Source organism: Coptis chinensis, chromosome 3 (assembly GCF_015680905.1).
Source record: "Coptis chinensis isolate HL-2020 chromosome 3, ASM1568090v1, whole genome shotgun sequence".
Classification (NCBI taxonomy): Eukaryota; Viridiplantae; Streptophyta; class Magnoliopsida; order Ranunculales; family Ranunculaceae; genus Coptis; species Coptis chinensis.
Genome location: NC_141458.1, coordinates 9,457,348 through 9,477,456, shown reverse-complemented (window position 1 = coordinate 9,477,456; position 20,109 = coordinate 9,457,348). Strand labels below are relative to the sequence as shown.

Sequence of the window (20,109 nt, the reverse complement as noted above, 5' to 3'; positions counted from 1 at the left end):
TGTTTACCTTTCTCGTAGCAGCAACCTCGATTTGCAGGTGTTTCTACTCCAAATCCCATCAAACATCGGATTCCTTTCTCAAATTTTGTTTCTAGGGTTTTCTTTTTCTTTTCTCATCCAAGTTAAAGAGCTGCGGTCTCAAATGAGTCGTATGTGTGTGAATTTTAAGTGCCCTCTATGTGATTTCAGCACCCATTATTACTCAAAACAACTCAAAGATTTAATCTTTGAACTGAATTTCACAAAATAACGATTTAACTTTGATATAGTTTTTCTCCCTTTCACTCTCTGTTTTGTGCAGGAAGTGGTGGTGGGGAAAAAGAAAATATAATAACTAAATCGATCGAGTGTATGACTGTATGTTATACCTGACCAATTTTTTAGGCCCTAAGCCCACGGCCAAAACGCGTGGATGTGAATCTACAGCAGAAAAAAGTCTTACCCGACGGTTTCTCTCGTGGCTACCACCCACGGCCCAAGTAACACATAAACCGTGGGTAATGGTATTTAAGCATGCTAACGAGTTTAAAACTATTTCTTACGGTCAATAGTCGTGGGAAAAGTAGCAAGGGTTCATGACCGTGGCAAAAAATACCGGGTATCCGTGGGCAAAAGTCCATTTTCTTGTAGTGTTCCCTCTAAAGTTCTTTCAAATTCTTCTCCTTTTGAAAAACTCTTTAACCAAAAACCTGATTACAATTTTCTCAAATCTTTTGGCTGCTCTTGTTATCCATGGATTAAACCATACATTTCAAATAAACTCCAAAAAGTAAGTGCAGATTGTATTTTCATTGGATATAGCGAACCATAAAGGGATATAGGTGTCTTGACCTTAAAACTGGCAAAGTCTACATCTCAAGACATGTAGTCTTTCATGAAAATAATTATCCCTGTCACACTTCTTCAAGTCCTTCTACAGTTCCAAATTCTTCTACTTCAGTCCCTGTTGTTGTTCCTATTTTTCAACACGTCACTACTCCTCCTGCACCCATGGTTCCTTCTACACATTCTATTCCCGTTGAAGTATTACAACCTATTATTCCTCAAATTTCAGACCAACCTATTCTTAATAACAGTCCCCAATCTTCATTAAACCCCTCCTCCGCATCAAATGCATTAACTTCAAACTCCAACTCAAGTCATTCAAACAACAATTTAGCTCAATCTGTTGCTCACACCATGCAAACACGAGCTAAAAATAATATTATCAAACCAACTACAAAGTACCCTCTCAGTCATTATGTGATGAACACCACTCTCACTACTATCTCAACTCCAACTTGTTATACACAAGCCATCAAAGATCCAAACTGGAGAAATGCTATGGCCGAGGAGTTTAGTGCTTTACAAAATAACAACACTTGGATTCTTATACCATATGATCTTTCCATGAATCCTGTTGGAGCAAAATGGGTTTTTAGAGTCAAATACAAGCCAACTGGTGCTATTGATAAACTTATAGCTAGGCTAGTGGCAAAAGGTTATCACCAGCAGTACGGCTTTGATTATCTTGACACTTTCAGCCCAGTAGCCAAGCCTGCCACAATCAAACTCATTCTCTCAATTGCCCTAAATAATGATTGGTCAATCAAACAATTGGATGTAAGTAATGCTTTTCTTCATGGCTCTTTAAAAGAGCAAGTTTATATGATTCAACCCCCAGGTTTTGTTGATCCTCAAAAACCTTCCTAGGGTAAACTATAAAAATCCTTGTATGGCTTAAAACAAGCTCCTCGAGCCTGGTACAAAGAACTTTTCTCTGCATTACTGGAACTTGGATTCATTGCTTCTCAAGCTGACACCTCATTGTTCACAAGGAGGGATTCCAAGTGTACTACTTATGTCCTCATCTATGTAGATGACATTTTAATAACTGGCAGTTCTTCTTCAGTAATCTCTGAAATAATTCAACAGTTAAGTTTGAAATTCCCAATGAAAGATCTAGGACAGCTACATTACTTCTTAGGCTTGGAAGTAAAGAGAACCTCTCAAGCAATGTTTCTTACTCAGTCAAAGTACATCCTTGACCTGTTGAAGAAAGTAAACATGGAAGGAGCTAAACCATGCTCTACACCAGTCTCTATAGGCCAAAAGCTCAATAATTCTGATGGTGATCCATTACAAAATGTAACTGAATATAGGTGTAAGCACAAAAATGTGTACCTAAGTCTATGCAATTGATTTTAGAGTCGCCACTAACTTTATTAAGGAAAAGTTGAGTAAAACCTGCGTGAAGGACTAGCCCTCGAAAACTAGATGATGATTGGGTTCGGAGTCAAGGTACGATGTGGGAAGGTGTTAGGCACCTGATGTCGCTGGTAAAAAACCACACTTTACTTCTATTGAGGTGTAACGTGTTAAGATAGGCAGACGAAGAAAGCTTGAAAAATTAATCTATCAAGTTGGATGATCCTCACTAAATTATAAAAAAACTAATAACTATATGCTATAATAAAACTAAAAAAAACATAACCTAATATGCAATGCTAAAGGAAATAAAAGAAAAAGGAAAGATGTCACCTGGTTTGGAATGTTGCCTCATACTTGATTGTAGATTGATTGATTGATTGATGATAAACTTGATCTTGAATTGACAACTGTGATTTTTGGATTGAAACAGGTGATTTGAGGAAAAAAACAACTTTTGGTGAAAAGAAGTTTCTACTCAAGATCGACGAGAAGAAAAGAAGGCTAAAAATGAAGAACTAGAAAGAAAAAAATGAAGAACATTTGAAGAGAAGAAAGCTATTAGCTCTCACGAATAACTAGGTCAGTTATTAACTCCAATTCTAGCTCTAGCTTGCTCTAGATTATTTTTTTTAGGGTGAATGAGACCCATATTTATAGCTTTTTTGGGATGGATTTCAATATGGTAATGAGTTTGATCGAATGGTCGAAAGTGTTGATGAAGAAAATCCAATGGCTCGATCTCTTTCGGTTGCACCTCCTAAATCTGGCCCTTGATTCAAGAGGTGGGATAAGGGGTGCGATCTTGGCCCTTGGTTTTTGGATATTTCAGATGGATTAGGGCAAAAAATCAAGCCCTACACGTCCTTAATGAGCCCATAATCCAGGGTTTCCAAACTTGGCTCCAAAATGGCATATTCTCTAGAATATTCTTGATTTTAGGGATCAAATCAAATCAAACAATTAAGGAAGGTTCTCTAGGTTTTTGGAGGCTTGAAAATGGGCTAGAAACCCTAATAAAAAGGTCCAACTCGAGCTGGATCCACAGTCCATGAGCACGGGTCCAAAATCCACAAAAAGGCCCACTTTGACCATATTTTCAAATACTGCAAATTCCCTTTGACTGGGTCAAAATTAGGCAAACTCTTCTTCACAAAAATTGTTAACTAATCCATTAGGAAGGTCCATGAACTCTTAAAATACCCTTGGGTCGAAATCTTACTCCAAAAAACGTTGCACTCAAAGTCGCATAATTTGAAGCGGGATAGAGGCAAGATTAGGGTTTAGAAATCCAAAAGGAACATAGGCAAGCTTGTACTCATTTCGAAGGATTTTTCAAGGGGAATTCAAATATGAAATAATCTCATCCAAAGAAAGAGTGGAAAAAACGAGATTTGGGCTCCAAAGGGTTATAGGGGCATTTTGGTCATTTTAAACTCAAAACTTCGAGAAAGCAAAAAACTTCACCCGTAGCTAGAACATGATGAGGAGAGTCTAAAGACACTAAAAGAAGATGAAAAGAAAGAAGATTGATGTATAAATGAAGACTCTAGAAAGCAAATCACCTTATATGATCAAATTTAATTCAAGGCAAAATCGTGAATGAATTATGCCTGGGGTGCAAAAATGGGGTGTCTCTGAGTTGCCCTCTTTTGGCGGAGGTTGCTTGCAACTTGACTGCGGCAAAGTCATGGAGACAAAACATTTTGCCAAGCTCCGGCCAAAAGATCTCATTCAATTTTTGAAAATTCATTTGAAAAATATTTTTTGAAATAGGGCTTTTCCCTAGATATTTGAAATCCTTGATTTTTTTTCAAGTTGTTTGTGAGGGCTTAAAACTGATTGAATGTTGGTGGATGCATCGAACGGACTTATACCACGCGACATGGCAACTGGATTATCTGTGGAAGCATCGGACGGACTTATACCACAAGACAAAATCAATGCTAGCGGAAGCATCGGACGGACTTACACCGCGTAACATGATATTGGTTGATTGAAAAAATATTTTCTAAAAATGATGAACAACTTTTTTTTGAAATCAAGGGACAAATTTTTTTTTGAAATCTAATATTTTCAAATTCATTTTTGAAAACTGGTGAAATTAAATGGATAGATCAATTCATTCATGATTTTGACTTAAATTAAAGATTCTCATATAATGGTGATAACCAAACACCGTGAAAGGAAAGACTTCGGGGGAGAGCAAAGAAGATCCATTTGGGGATAGGAGATTAAAAGAAGATGGGCCGAACCTACCACGAACGAACACCGCTAGGGAAGATAAGAGATGTCTTTGGAGATGAAAGATGGATCTTTGGGGATGATGATATTCAAGTTCAATCAATCAATCAATCAATTACACGTTCAAGTATACTTGGGTTGGAAAAAACTTGTCACTATGAGTTCAGTGATCCATCCAGTAAAATTTGTCGATAAAAGCGACATTGTTCATGAACAATTTTAATGTTGCACAAATGGATTTACAGAAATGATATTAATGATCGAAGTGGTTTACCAATAGTGCGGTGGTGAAAACAAAACTTGATGAATATTTTTCATCTTTGGAGGGTAAGAACCCCGTGGTACTAATATTCATCATTTTTTTTATTTTGAAAAGTTTTGGATTTTTTTTTTTTTTTTTGGTCAAACTTGGTCAATTGGTGAAAACCGGTCAAAACCGGGTCAACTGGTGAAAACCGGGTCTAACAGGTGAAAGCCGGTCAAAACCGGGTCAACTGGTGAAAGCCGGTCAAAACTGGGTCAACATGGTCTAACCGGGTTGAATGGGTAAAACCGGGTCAAGCAGACCCAAAACAGACGAACCAGGTCCAAAAGGTTACCGACCTTCCTACTGTTTGGTGGTTGCACCGAAAGTCTTAAGAAATCAGATCTTTTATTTTATTAGAAAGGAATCTTTGACAATTCAAACACTTTTGTCTTTTAGCAAATAACCCACTTCTAACCAAAAAAAGATGCCTATTTTAACATTCATGCTTTCCTTAGGAGCCATGTGAGGCGGTCTAAAACACAAGACTATATAAACAGACAAAAAAGAAGAGAGGCGTACCTTAGCCTACGTCCATCAAATAGAGAATATGGCAACCACAGAACGTCATGCAAATTCGGTAAGCCAGTACAGTTGCAAATTCGGTAAGCCAGTTTTTTTTTTTTAGTAAGATCAAACACTAATTAAAACTTACATGCAAAACCTTGTCAGTTCGATATATACAAAGAGGGAGGAGGAAATCATACCTGTGCGTCCAGCAAGCCGACGCTTGAGGAGTACTGCCGCACCACGCGTGGTAAAAGCCAAACTTTTTTTTTTTTTTTTTTTTTTTTTTTTTTTAACTTGCAAACGTCAAGGAGAAAAAGTGATGGTGCCGAAAGCAGGCGAAGCGCCACACCGTCCAGACCACGACATGCTATGGTAACATTTTTTTTTTTCTTTTCGAACTAACGGTGATTTTATTTATTTTTATTTTTTTTTTTTTTTTTTTTGGGTAACATATAATGGAATCTCACTTACCTTATCCATACTTGGCAGCTTTACCTTCAATCTCAGCGTCTTTGAATTTTGTTGCACAACCTGTGAGACTAGAAAAACAAATTCTTTGGCAAAAAGAATATGACGGGCATTATTTCTCTCCATGACAAGTTAGTACAATATACATGATATACATAAAACTATAATACAACTATGTTATTAGTGGAATATGCGTGAGTGGTTAGATGATGATGCATGTATGAACCAAATTATTTGTATACAATGTTAGTATAAAAAGTACGTGGTTTAGTTAGGAATATTGGCTTCAGAATTTTCTATATGCTTGTGGTGTCATCCTAGATTTTTCATCATAAGCCATCCAAAGCAAACCAAGTTTTCGAAAACAATTTTTTTTTTTTTTTTTTTTTTTTTTTTGAAAACAATGTAAAGCAAAACATTTTTTTTTTTCCGCAGAACAAAAAAATACCACAAATGATTGAATAACAAGTGAAGGTGGGAAATGAATTCTGGACAAGAAGATGAGCATGAGAGGCGACCTCCGGGATAGAGTCACGATTAATCTTAGCACCAAAAGTAGTAAGCACACACCACACTTTTCCCTATCTGATTGCATGATCTCACTATATCTTTGAAAACCAACCATAAATCCTTTCCACCGCTCAATCCACTATATCTTTGAAAACCAACCATAAATCCTTTCCACCACTCCTGCTCACAATGATCATAAAATGCATGGGAGGACAACTTTAGAGACACTTCCGAAAACATCCCTTCGGCCTTGATAACCTCTGAATGGATCCTGCTTGTATTGGTGTATCTTTCAATGTTTTTTTTTTAACCTTGAACGTTTCTCAACTAGGAGACATAGTGGATCTAAAGATCAAGAAGCGGACTTTCATGGGACTATAATGTAGGCTTAGGTGGTGGGTTAAAAAGAATTTTTTTTTTTTTTTTTTTTTTTTTTAGGGTAGAACTTGTCACGAAACGAAAATGATAAAGTATCCTAAACTTCCCTATGAACCACCCTTTGAATTGATTTTGCTGCCCTTGCATGGATTTTTTTTTTTTTTTTCTTCTTCTCTTGGGGGTAACCATTGGGGTAATCATAGCATATTGTAGATTGGGACCATAGTAGATACTTAACGATCAATAATTGGTGATGAAAATGATTTTCTGATCATGACAAGTTCTATAAAATGGGATTGGGGTATCTATGGGTAGGCTAAGGGTAAAAACTGGTTTCCTAAAGGACATAGGTCAAATCGTGGGGATGAAAAAAAGGCTAAGGCTCAAAATGGCTTCTAGAGGAAACATACAACATTGGGTGGGCTTGTTAGGCTAATATATCGGGGAAAAAATGGCTTGTCCCATCATTTCTCTAAGATTTCCACTATACTCTTTGTCTCGAAAAACAAGGTTGGGTCCGCGAAAAGTACCTCTTTAAGCTGGTCCGGCATTGGTAGGATTGGAGAACTTCAACACCGTCAAGATCGGTGAGGATCCACGACTTTCGGGTAGAATCTTCTTAATAATGAAAGGCCCCTCCCAATTGGGTCTGAACTTCCCTCGTGGGTGCGGCGGATGTTTAGGCCTAATTTCTTCGAGACCAAATACCGCTTCCTTCAAATCTCGGACGAACTTTCTTATTAAATGCTCGGGCGATTCTTTTCTTTAGTAAGCTTCGTGCATGGTTGTAGCTTTAAGTCGCTTTTTCTGTGATTAGGTTCAAAGATTCCACTCTGGCTTGGATCCATTCCTCCTCTAAAGCGGCACCCTCCCTGCAAAACCGTAGAGTAGGCATTTCTGCCGGTGGCAAAAGCGGCCTCCATTCCATAGACTAGTGCATAGGGAGTAGACCACGTCAAACATCGAACTGAAGTTCGATAAGCCCATAGTGCATATGGTAACTTCTCATGCCGGTCTTTGTATGTCTCGATCATCTTCTCTACAAATCGACAAAGTGTCTTGTTTTGCGCTTCAATTGCCCCATTAGTCGAGGTGCGTAGGGGTGAAGACAAATGTCGCCGAATTTTGAACTGCTGCAGTATAGCATTAAACTCCTTCCCCTTGAAGCATGTACCATTATCAGTGATAACCTCATGCGGTATCCCATACCGGCAAATAATGTTGGTGCGCAAGAACTTCGCCACATTCAATGCCGTAACACTACTTAAAGATATAGCTTCGACCCATTTAGTGAAGTAATCAATGGCAACACAAGGACAAAGCCGTGTCCGTTGGATCTTTGAAGGATTTAACTTGCCAATGACATCGAGCCCCCAAGCGAGAGAAGGGCCAAGAAGAAAATGGGTTTAACTTCGGCGGTCTTGCGCATCAAATTCCGTGAATCGACACTTATGACACTTTCTAGCGTGCTTGCAACAAATGTCTCCATAGTTGTCCAATAGTATCCGGTCTCATGATCTTCTTAGCTAACATGTGCCCACTCATGTGAGGGCCACAAATTCCTTCATGTATTTCGGTCATAACTTGTCCGAGCTTCATTCTCATTCAAGCATCTGAGTAAAATCCCGTCGTACGACCTCTTGTATAGAACATCTCCACATATGATAAACTGGCAAGCTAAAAGCCGAAGTGATCGTCGTTCTCTTTTAGTCAGACCATTAGGGAGTCGTTGATGCTGAAGATACTCACGAATGTCGCGGTACCACGGCTCTCCATCAGAGGACTCAGCCGCTATATCAATAGCAAAGCAATAAGCTGGCTCTCTTTGAGATATAATCTCGATGGGCCTAAACGTTTCACCTTCCGGAATCTTGAGCATAGAGGCTAAAGTAGCCAAAGCATCGGCAAAGCTATTGCCTTTCCGCCGAAGGTGAGTGAAAGTAATACGGTCAAACTCGCCAACCAGTTCTCTCAAGCACTTGTGATAAGGAAGGAGGTTGGCATGCTTAACTTTCCATTCTTCTGTGATCTGGCTGATAATTAGCAAGGAGTCTCCAAAACATCAATCTCTTTTTGCGGGTGTAGTGCGGCTCGAAGACCAACAATACAAGCCTCATACTCGCCATATTATTGGTGCACTCAAACTCGAGTCGATAGAAAGCAGTCGCGTACTCGCTTCGGGGAGATAAGAACTGCCCTACTCCATTTTCAGATTGATTCATAGCACCATCAAAATATAGAGTCCTTTGTGGTTCTACCAATTCCGTGTCGGCTCATTTGCTAGAATATACTCATCACGGGAACTTCGGTCTGGCCGGTGATAATCCGCAAAGGGTGTCTTTGCTAGGTGATCTGCCAATGCCTTTCCCTTGATAGATTTACGTGTGACATCGTAATCTTGAACTCTGCCAAAAGCATTTGCCAGCGTGAGGTTCCCGGTGATCATAGGCTTCTCCATCGGTGCTTGGCGGATCTATCCTTGATAATAACAAAACTGAATATGCAAGCATGTAGTGTCTAAGGCGTTGTGTTGCCCGGACTAGTGCGGACATGTCTTCTCAATAGGAGTGTAGTTTGCCGTACTTGTGAAGACACTTGCTCAAATAGTAAATGCTTCGCTCAACTCTACTGTCCGTCATGTTGTCCAACCTTTGCTCCCATAGAAGTTTACGTGCCGGAGATGTAAAGTAACAATGGTTTGCCGAGGTCGGGGAACAAGTACGGCGGCTTCAACAAATATTGCTTAATCTTGTCGAAGGCCCTTTGACCTCCTCATTCCATTCCTTAGGTTGACCGCTTCCTTAGCAACTTGAAGATAGGCTCACAAATGGGGCGTGGTGTGCAATGAATCTGGCGATATCTTTGAAATTAAGCCCTAAGAATCCCTCGACTTCCTTCTCCGTGGCGGGTGCGGGCATTTCCACAATGGCTTTGACCTTAGCCTGATCAACTTCAATGCCCTTTTGCTAACCATGAAACCAAGCAATTTTCGGACGTGGCTCAAAAAACACACCGAGGATTTAACCGTAACTTGAACTTACGAAGCCGTTCAAACAACTTCTTGATTCACATAGTGGTCATCTCGACTCCATGACTTAACAATCATATCATCCACATACACCTCTACTTCCACATGCATCATGTAGGTGGAGTAAAAGCGATCATGGCCCTTTGGTGCGTAGCTCAGCGTTCTTCAAACCAAATGGCATAACTTTGTAGCAAAAGGTCCCCATGGGGTGATAAAGCGAGGTCTTCTCTCGTCTTCTTACGCCATCTTGATTTGGTTATATCCGGAGAATCCGTCCATGAATGATAATAGTTCATGACCGGCGGTGTTATCTACCGGCATATCAATGCTAGGCAGCAGCGGAAGTCATCGCCGGGCTTGCCTTATTAAGATCTCATGTCGGCCGCACATCCTTTTCGACCATCTTTCTTGGTAGCTGGGACGATGTTAGCCAACCAAGTAGGATAGTGAGTTACCATCAGAAAACCAGCATTGTATTGCTTGATTACTTCCTCTCTAATCTTGACATCCATTCGGTCTAAGCCTCCTCGGTTTACGCTTAACGGTTTCTTTTCGGAGATAGTGGCAACTTGTGAACTACTATATTGGTGTCCGGCCCGGCATATCATCATAGGACCAAGCAAACCGTCTTTGTATTCCTTTAGCAATTCAATCGGGTTTTACTGGCTCGAGAGGGTTAGAGTTGTACCAATCTTCACATCGGCGTGGTTCTTACGTGGTGCTAAGATTAATTGTCTCTGTTTCCTCGATACGGCGTCGATCGGTCTTCATAATGTTAAGTGAGGAAGAATGGACTCGGCAACTTCATTGTCCATTTCTTCTTCATCGTCGGGGAAAGGGGTCATAACTTTGCACAAATCATCAATCATCTTGCCCTAAGGCAAGGGGTAAATCAAATCTGCGGGGAGTTTTAAAACTTTTTTGGATTTTTTTTTGGATTTTTTTTTTTGAAATATTTGAATTTTTTGGATTTTTGAAATATGATTATATACATGGGTTGAAATGAGAAAATCTCACGGGCTTTTTTGGGCCATATCGGATTCATCGAAGGCTCAAAAGAGGACTATGTTGGTGGGGACGGATCGGTCATGGATATTTGGGTTCCCAATCATCATAGTGTCCATCGATGAATGGATCCTCATCGAGAATCTAAAGTATCTAGAAACCTTTCCCAAATTTCATATTGCGATGCGGGAGTCGAGAAAGTGGTATGTTCTCAACATCATTTGGCCGGTCAATAAGAGATTCCATATTCAACAAATCATCAAATCAAGTATGGTCGAGGGTCCATGGACATGATAAGGAGTGGCAGATCGTCTCACGGGTCGATATCTAACCGGGGAATGGCCAAAGTAAAAGATGGAGTATAGTCCATACGGCGAGGAGGATGTCGATCCAACCTCATTTATCAATTAAACTGTCTAGCCTCATGATCCAACCTAAGTTGGTGATATCTGAATAGGAATTAACATCCGCTCGAAATAGTAACCGAGTTTGGATGCTGGTCGTCGTCTTAAGCCCCAAAATATATTGGAATCAATAATAGCCTCAATCTCGCCCTAGATCAGGTAGAGCCAATCTGAGATAATTCACCGTAGCATTAGAATCGATAAATAATTCTGCCAGTCCTTCCATAACCTCCTCAGTATAGCCTAGTCCTTTTCGATCATCTTGACTAGGAATCTGCAGCGGTTCTAAAATGCCGTTTTGGTTTTTTCCTAATCCAAGTCCTGGAAAATAGTTACGCTCCGCGGAACAACCGAAGTCGTCTTGGGATTTCCATTGCAAAATGGGGTAGGGAGCTTCTCCTTGTCGGGTGCCCTAAACTCCACAATCCCTAATGGTTCCTCGGTGTAGTTACACTTTCCTTCAATCATTGGTATTACCTTATGCTCTTACGAAGAATCCAAATCATCGAATCACCGGTGATGCGGATAATCTTCCCTTGCCATAAGAACTTAAGCTTTTACGTGAAGTGTAGAGGGAATTGCACCCGGCTTTGGTGTAGCCATGAGTGCCTAAAAGGAAATTGTAATTAGCCTCGATGTCCATAGCCAAGAATGTGACTTTGAGCGTGGATGGACCTATTTGGACGTCGGTTGTAAACTTCGCCAAGGACTTCTCTTCTTTGATTATCAAACCCATGAACCTGCTCTTGTATCCTTAGTGAAAGTGAAGTCTTACGGCATGATTCAATGGCTTTGAGAATTGGTTGGCAGATATTCAAACCGGATCCATTGTCAATTAGTACAAATGGTACTTTATGGTTGTTACAATGCACCGTAATAGTCAATGCTTTTCGTGTGGGTTATACCATCCGGGGTCGATCATCATCGAGAAAATGTTATGGAGTTTGTCTTTCCGAGGGAAGCGATGGTGCAGCCAAATCGTTAAATTTGGATGGAAGCTGGAACATGAGCTTGGTTCAAGGTTTGAAGAAGCTGCTTGCCTATGTTGGGGTGGCGCCATGAGTAAGCCCCATATGGAAATATTGGACTTGGTTTTACGCAATTGTTGGATTACTTCATTACCCTCCTGTTTTACGGTTCGATAGCGTGTGGGTGGGTTGGTTGTTGGGCCAAGACACGATCCTTCTGTAAAGTGTGGTGGCTTGTATATCCTTCCTCCTCTTGTCAAACCGTGAGTCTCAACACATTCCTCCCGCCAAACTAGGTTCTAATTGCTTCAACCGATGTAGTGAGATTGTTGAGTCATCCGTACTTTCTCGGGCTCAATTAATTTCTTCCCTAGAACCTCCCTCGGTATCGCGTGACTCTTAGGTAGGCTGGCTGGCTGGACCTTTGGGATTGTGATCGGAGTTTGGATCACCTGCTGCTGAGTTGGATTCTGGCGAATCATGGGTCCTTGAGGTTCTGACCCCACTCGTGATGTCATAGATTGAGATGTATTCAAAGGATCTACCCATTTTGTAATGGGCCTCTGCATCATAAAGGATTCCAGGTGCTCTCTAGTCAACTTGAATGGCTTTTGAATCTGTGGAGTATGAAGAAATGGTGCTACCACCTCATTTAATTGGATACCTCTAGGCTTTGTTTGCTCCATGCATCTTCTGACTGCATCTTGAAGATTAACAGGCCTTGTGGTGTTAACATTGGATGTCTGTCTAATCGGAATGATGAATGATGCCGGATCCTTCTTGACAGCTTCCAAAGTATTAACTCTTCCATTATGCATTGGTAGTGGATTTGTCGATATATTGGGAGTGCCGAGACTGGACGCATCTATCTTACCCTCATCAATTAAGTTTTGGATAAGATGTTTAAGGAGCATGCACCTCTCCGTCGTGTGACCTGGAGCCTGATGGAAGTCACAATGTTTTGAAGCGTCATACCAGAACGGCACCGGATTTGGAGGAGGCCTCGGCTGCATTAACGTAATCAAACCCTGTTGGACTAAAGCCTTCAATACAACTTGTAATGGGAAACCCAATTCTGTGAACTGTCTCTGTTGCCTGGGAAAACCCCTGTCTTGCTGTCTTGGAGGGAAACTGACTTGATGGGAAAAAGGATGAGTTGTCACCTCTGACTGAATTTGCGTATGTGGCTGAGGTTGAACTTGTGCAGCAACCACATTGGCTTCTTTGTTGTTCACCGTTACAGTGGGAGGTTTCTTCTTCTGCTGGTTAGATCCTATAGACATTGAGCTGATGGGAGAAATATTGCCAGATGATAACCCATCTTCTATTTGTGATCCAGCGGCAACTAAGGCTTGATATGTCGGATGATAACTAGCACTTAGCCTGGTTGCATACTCTTGGTTCAAACTCTTCATAACCATCCTAATTTGCTCCTGTTCCGCGGGCCTATCAATGATTTGGGCCGCTTTTGTCCTCCATCTTGTAATGTACTCTGTAAAACTTTCATTCGGACCTTGCTTCAAAGCTTCAAGTTGCCTTCGGCCCATTTGGATGTCAGTGTTGTAAGAGAAGTGAATTTCTGAAAGCATTTACGATTCAGGCCAAGTCTTGATTTTTTTGCGTTTCAAGGTATTCATCCACCAGTAAAAAGGCTGCACCCTTAAGACTCCTCTGGAATAGTTGAACCATTAGTTCTGGCCCAATTCCCATCGGTTGTAGATAACTTGCATACATACGAATGTGGGCCTTTGGACAGCCGGTTCCCTCATATCGCTCCATCTTTGGAAATTCGAATCCATGTGGTACTCTGATCTGTGGATATGGACACAGATTATCAAGGTCCAGGTCTTCACCTTTCATCTTGGTCATTGCTTCTTTCAATTTCTTAATCTCCTCCATTACGGGGTCAACCGGTGGTTGGATTGGGTTTTGTGCTTGGTATTGTGGGTTCGTGTAGAACAGTGGTTGTGGAGTTTGTGGAAAATAGGTTGGGGTTGGTAACATAAATGGGTTGGACATCATGGTTGTAGTTGGGATTTGGTTAGGGCTTTGAAAAGTTTGATGAGTGGATGGTTGAGGCATGTAGGTTGTGTTATCCTGAGGAAAACATTGGGACGGAGTATGGGTTGACATAGGAACATGCAATTGGGTTGATCTATGTATCATATGGAGTGGGTAATGAGGTTGGTAGAATGGTAGGGTTAGGACTAACCATGGGGGGTAGTGTGATACCTGGTTGTTGTGGTTGACCCAGACTTGGAGTTATTGCAAATTTTGACATCATCTTGAGAAACATCTTTTCCATCGCCTTCTCCATCAATTCCTCTTGGTGGTAGGGATTGACGATTCACCGTAATTACTTGTATGTGGACCTCGAATGTTCGGCCGATAAAATTTGTCCCTCGGATGGGGTCTTTGGTGGAGAACTTCCTTGTGGCACATACATCTGTGATGAAGGTATAGGTGGCGTGATAACTCTTGAGAAGAACCGTCACGGTAGATTCTCCATTTGAATCGATGAGTTAATGGTTGCACGAGATAACCTTAACCACTGGTCTTCTATTCCAACTAGCCACGGATAAGCCTTCTTCTTTTCCTATCTTAACTGAAACACCTCAAAGAAAATGTAAGTCCGACTCTCTAGGGATGTCCCCAGTAGTCGCCAAAAAAACCTGTAAGCCACAAAATGTGTACCTAAGTCTATGCAATTGATTTTAGAGTCGCCACTAACTTTATTAAGGAAAAGTTGAGTAAAACCTCTGTGAAGGACTAGCCCTCGAAACTAGATGATGATTGGGTTCGAGGGAGTCAAGGTAACGATGTGGGAAGGTGTTAGGCACCCCCACAATCGCCTGGTAAAAACCAGCCTTACTTCTATTGAGGTGTAACGTGTTAAGATAGGCAGACGAAGAAAGCTTGAAAAATTAATCTATCAAGTTGGATGATCCTCACTAAATTATAAAAAAACTAATAACTATATGCTATAATAAAACTAAAAAAACATAACCTAATATGCAATGCTAAAGGAAATAAAAGAAAAAGGAAAGATGTCACCTGGTTTGGAATGTTGCCTCATACTTGATTGTAGATTGATTGATTGATGATAAACTTGATCTTGAATTGACAACTGTGATTTTTGGATTGAAACAGGTGATTTGAGGAAAAAAACAACTTTTGGTGAAAAGAAGTGTCTACTCAAGATCGACGAGAAGAAAAGAAGGCTAAAAATGAAGAACTAGAAAGAAAAAATGAAGAACACTGAAGAGAAGAAAGCTATTAGCTCTGAATAACTAGGTCCAGATTATTAACTCCGAATTCCTAGCTCTAGCTTGCTCTAGATTATTTTTTTAGGGGTGAATGAGACCCATATTTATAGCTTTTTGGGATGGATTTCAATATGGTAATGAGTTTGATCCAATGGCTGAGTGTTGATGAAGAAAAATCCAATGGCTTGATCTCTTTCTGGTTGCACCTCCTAAATCTGGCCCTTGATTCAAGAGGTGGGATAAGGGGTGCGATCTTGGCCCTTGGTTTTTGGATATTTCAGATGGATTAGGGCAAAAAATCAAGCCCTACACGTCCTTAATGAGCCCATAATCCAGGGTTTCCAAACTTGGCTCCAAAATGGCATATTCTCTAGAATATTCTTGATTTTAGGGATCAAATCAAATCAAACAATTAAGGAAGGTTCTCTAGGTTTTTGGAGGCTTGAAAATGGGCTAGAAACCCTAATAAAAAGGTCCAACTCGAGCTGGATCCACAGTCCATGAGCACGGGTCCAAAATCCACAAAAAGGCCCACTTTGACCATATTTTCAAAATCTTTGCGAAATTCCCTTTGGTAGGTCAAAATTAGGCAAACTCTTCTTCACAAAAATTGTTAACTAATCCATTAGGAAGGTCCATGAACTCTTAAAAATACCCTTGGGTCGAAATCTTACTCCAAAAACGTTGCACTCGGTCAAAGGCGCATGATAAATTAAAGCGGGATAGAGGCAAGATTAGGGTTTCGAAATCAAAAGGAACATAGGCAAGCTTGTACTCATTTCGAAGGATTTTTCAAGGGGAATTCAAATATGAAATAATCTCATCCAAAGAAAGAGTGGAAAAAATGAGATTTGGGCTCCAAAGGGTTATAGGGGCATTTTGGTCATTTTCAGCTCAAAACTCAGAAAGCAGCAAAACTTCAGCCATAGCTAGAACATGATGAGGAGAGTCTAAAGACACTAAAAGAAGATGAAAAGAAAGAAGATTGATGTATAAATGAAGACTCTAGAAAGCAAATCACCTTATATGATCAAATTTAATTCAAGGCAAAATCGTGAATGAATTATGCCTGGGGTGCAAAAATGGGGTGTCTACAATAGGTCATTGGTTGGTGCTCTTCAGTATCTCTGTTGGACAAGACCTGACATCACTTTTTCTGTAAATCAAGTTTGTCAATTTCTTCACAGTCCAAGAACTATTCATCTTGCTGCAGTGAAGAGAATCATAAGATATTTGAAAGGGACTATTGATCATGGTCTCAAATTTACAAAAGGATCTCCTGCTATCACTGCATTCTGTGATGCAGACTGGGCAGGCTGTCCAATTGACAGAAGGTCTACTAATGGCTTTATCATCTTCTCTGGTACAAATCCTATTAGTTGGAGTGCTAAAAGCAAAATCTTGTCTCCGCGGTCTTCTCGAGTCGAGTCTGAGCCTTAGCTTCACCTTTCTTTCTTGAGTTGTATTGGCTCTGTAAAATCTTGCAAGATCTTGGTATTCCATTACATACTGCACCTATTCTATGGTGTGATAATATTGGGGCACTTGCTTTGGCTTCCAATCCTGTCTTCCATGCGCGCACAAAACACATTGAAGTTGACTACCATTACCTGAGGAATTGGTAACTAGCGGCACTCTTCAACTCAAGTACATATGCACTCAAGACCAAGTGGCGGATGTCTTCACCAAAGGTCTTTCGGTTACAAGGTTTAATTTCACGAAGTCCAAGCTTTTACATTTCTTTGCTTTCAACCAAAAGCTTGAGGGGGTGTAATAGAGTATTAACTCTGTAATGCTTAATGCCTTAGTTTAAATATTGACTCAGTCATTGTAAGTCAAGGTTGTAAGGACAGGTGTCAATGTAAGAAGGTATCCTATAAATACTTGTAATTAGACAGAACAAACTAATGAAAATTTTCTATTTTTTCATTTCTTGTTTTCATTCTATTAGAATAGACCATGGAGATCCTTGTCGTTACCCAAACTGGACAACGAATTACATTTCAAGTCCAAAGTTCAAATACGATTGAAATTTTGAAGACCAAAGTCCGGGATAAGACTAGGATCCCACCAGGCCAACAGAAGTTGCTCTTTTCCGGAAAAGAATTGGAAGACGGTCAAACTTTGTCCGATTACAATATTCAAAATGGGAGTGTAGTGCTCTTGGTGTTGATACTAAGAGGTGGTGGGAATACGCTCTATAATTCATCTGAATATGTTCAAAGTGATGGGAGCACAGAGAGTGATGATGACATACATGACACAGTTCCTACTTCTCCAAGCACTGAGGCGGTTCAGAATCAAATTGGAGAACCCTGGAAAACAGGATTATTTGATTGCCAGCTAAACCCGGCAAACGGTAACTACTTATACATGAATAATTTTTTCTTTCAAAATTTTCAGCATGATTCTTAAAAGATATATCCTACATTTGAAGCTTAATTGGGGTACTGTCTATTACAGTATCAGTTGAGTTGATACTTACTAGATATGTATTTCCTAACACAATGCCAGTTGACAGATACTTAATACTCCAATAAGAATTGAAACATCAGATTCTTGATGCATTTTGTTTTCACTTTGTATGCAGCTATTATGACAGCATTTCTGCCTTGCATGACGTTTGGGCAAATTGCAGAGCTCTTAGATGGTGGGAAAATGAGTAAGAGCAAAAGTCAATTTTTAGTATTCTTTTTAATCATTGGCTAAAATTGCAAAATGATCTAGTCATAAAAATTAGATCTGAAAATACAAACGTACAGTCGAAGTAACTTCTCCTGGGAATCACTGAATGTAATGTAAAAAGTGATGGTTACTCAGGTTTATGGACTTGTGCTGAGCTGGTGTTTATTATGGGATTGAGTCTTCAATAGATTACTGAATCTTAAGTGATAACTAAATCTAGGGTAAATGAATTTGTAATTTTTAGGTAAATAAATCTTTAGAAATGAATGTGTGCAGCTTGTCCTTCATGAAGTTTCATCTACCTCCTATTGATGCCGGTACTATGCTCTCAATTGTTTATGGGTTCAAAGTATAGGAGAAAGCTAAGAAAGAAGTATAATCTGGTGGAGGCTCCATATGGAGATTGTTTTTCTCATTTATTTTTCCCTTGTTGTTCCCTTTGCCAAGAGTTCAGAGAGCTCCAAAGCAGAGGAGATGATCCTAATCTAGGTATCTTCTTTTCTTTCCCACTTCTTTCTTCTCCTATTGGTCTTTTCCTGGTAACACATCAATTTTAAAATTGAAATATCACTAGATGTGTGGTCTTATAGAATTCCATCCTAAAAACTAACGGAGCATGTGGACTAATTTAGGGTGGAATGAACTGCTTGCGCAACGGGCTATGCAACAGAGATATCCAGATCAAATCGTGCATCCTCCTCAGAATCAAACCATGTCCAAGTAAATTTTGGTTTTGCTGCGACTTCAATCTTTTTTTATTGCAAGTTTGTAACAATTCCTTGTAATACATATTTTTTGGAATAGAACCTGTGTGATGTTCAATATAATCATTTCAATTTTCAAGTATATCAGTGTATGCCAATTTTACTATTTGCTCGTTTGTTCTACCAGGATAAAGTGGATAATTAATACAACTCTCCCTGTGATCTCCAATCATTTCACGTATATCAGTATATCCCATATTTACATATTACAATACGTTCAAGAGACCCAAGGATATTGATAGCAATACTCAATCAGGACCTTTTTCCTGGTCCCCCCTGATTATATTGGACCTTTTTCCAACAAAGAAAATCGATCAAAGATTTCCGAAGAAGAGTGTCAACTTTTTATGGTTTTCTCTGGTTACAAGGGGAAAATGGTGGGGGTGAGAAATCGGTAGGATAGAGGAAGAGAAGACGAGCCAGAAGGAGGAAAAAAGTGTGGGATGGTCAATAATTTTACATAGTATTTTGTTTTCAGCCCCCAAAAGCAGTCGATTAAAAGGTTAATTCCAGGACACACCGAAAATCAATTTCAATAACATTAAAAAATAGAAATTACGATTGTTGAGGTATTGCTATGTAATATCCATTATCGTAGACTCGTAGTGTTGCTATGTCGCTATCTATACGTGGTTTTTTCCTTGGGTCTGATTATTGAGGTGTTGCTATGTGGATTTTGCTTCATGGAAACTGAAAAAACAAAATAGGGTGTTTAACCAATTGAAAAGATCGTCCCGTCCCACACTCCCACCATCCCACCATCCCAAGAGACTACCAGGAAGGACATATATGAGTATTAAAATGCCCTGTGACGCACTATGTCCGTTTTCTTTTTTTTTTTGTTTTTCTCTAAACGTCCATCTTTCTGATGCACTGAGAAAACCTCGTCAGGTGAAGAAATGCAGAATCATTGACTTTCAAATTGAGTTACCAAACTGAAGATCGGTGAGTGCTAATGAGATAGATGACACAGGCACACAGCTCAACGTATTATGCTGATCGGCGAGGGCTGACCTTTGCTGGTAAACAGTGCGAACTCGCTGATTACAATATTCAGGAGGAATCAACTATGGAGATCACTGTAAATAACTACACATGGAAAATAATTAGGATTTTATATCAAAAGTTCGGATATGATTGACAGTTTGAAGGCCAAAATCCAAGAGATGAGGGAGGGGATCCCAGCAAATCAACAGAGGTTAATCTTTGGAGATACGCAATTGGAAGATGGTCAAACTTTTGCTCATTACAATGTTGGAAATGGGAGCATAGTGCGCCAGTGTTTGAGACTAATTGGTGGTGGTAATACACTGTATATGAAATCTCAATATGTTTCAAGTGATGAGAGTACGAAAAGGTGTTAATGAGATAGAAGAATACATAGATGA

General features: G+C 39.9%; 1 protein-coding gene and 1 long non-coding RNA gene across 3 annotated transcripts; both read left to right on the top strand.

Annotated features, from left to right (window-relative positions):
* The first annotated feature begins 5,212 nt into the window (after window positions 1-5,212).
* Window positions 5,213-15,426, top strand: LOC147507789 (uncharacterized). The gene is made up of 3 exons (XR_015216236.1): window positions 5,213-5,315; window positions 5,408-5,492; window positions 15,157-15,426. It is a non-coding gene; the product is annotated as an uncharacterized LOC147507789 (long non-coding RNA).
* Window positions 15,427-17,178: 1,752 nt separating this feature from the next.
* Window positions 17,179-18,803, top strand: LOC147507788 (uncharacterized). 2 transcript variants are annotated; one of them, XR_015217797.1, is made up of 4 exons: window positions 17,179-17,631; window positions 17,863-17,934; window positions 18,234-18,446; window positions 18,590-18,803. XR_015217797.1 is itself a non-coding variant. In XM_086600466.1 (3 exons), exons 1-3 carry the CDS (start codon window positions 17,232-17,234, stop codon window positions 18,245-18,247), a joined length of 486 nt encoding a protein of 161 aa, XP_086456592.1. In that variant the 3' UTR covers window positions 18,248-18,803. The 2 variants fall into 2 exon arrangements, 1 of the variants encoding a protein (XP_086456592.1); XM_086600466.1 differs by having other exon boundaries at window positions 17,232-17,631; window positions 18,234-18,803.
* Window positions 18,804-20,109: the final 1,306 nt, after the last annotated feature.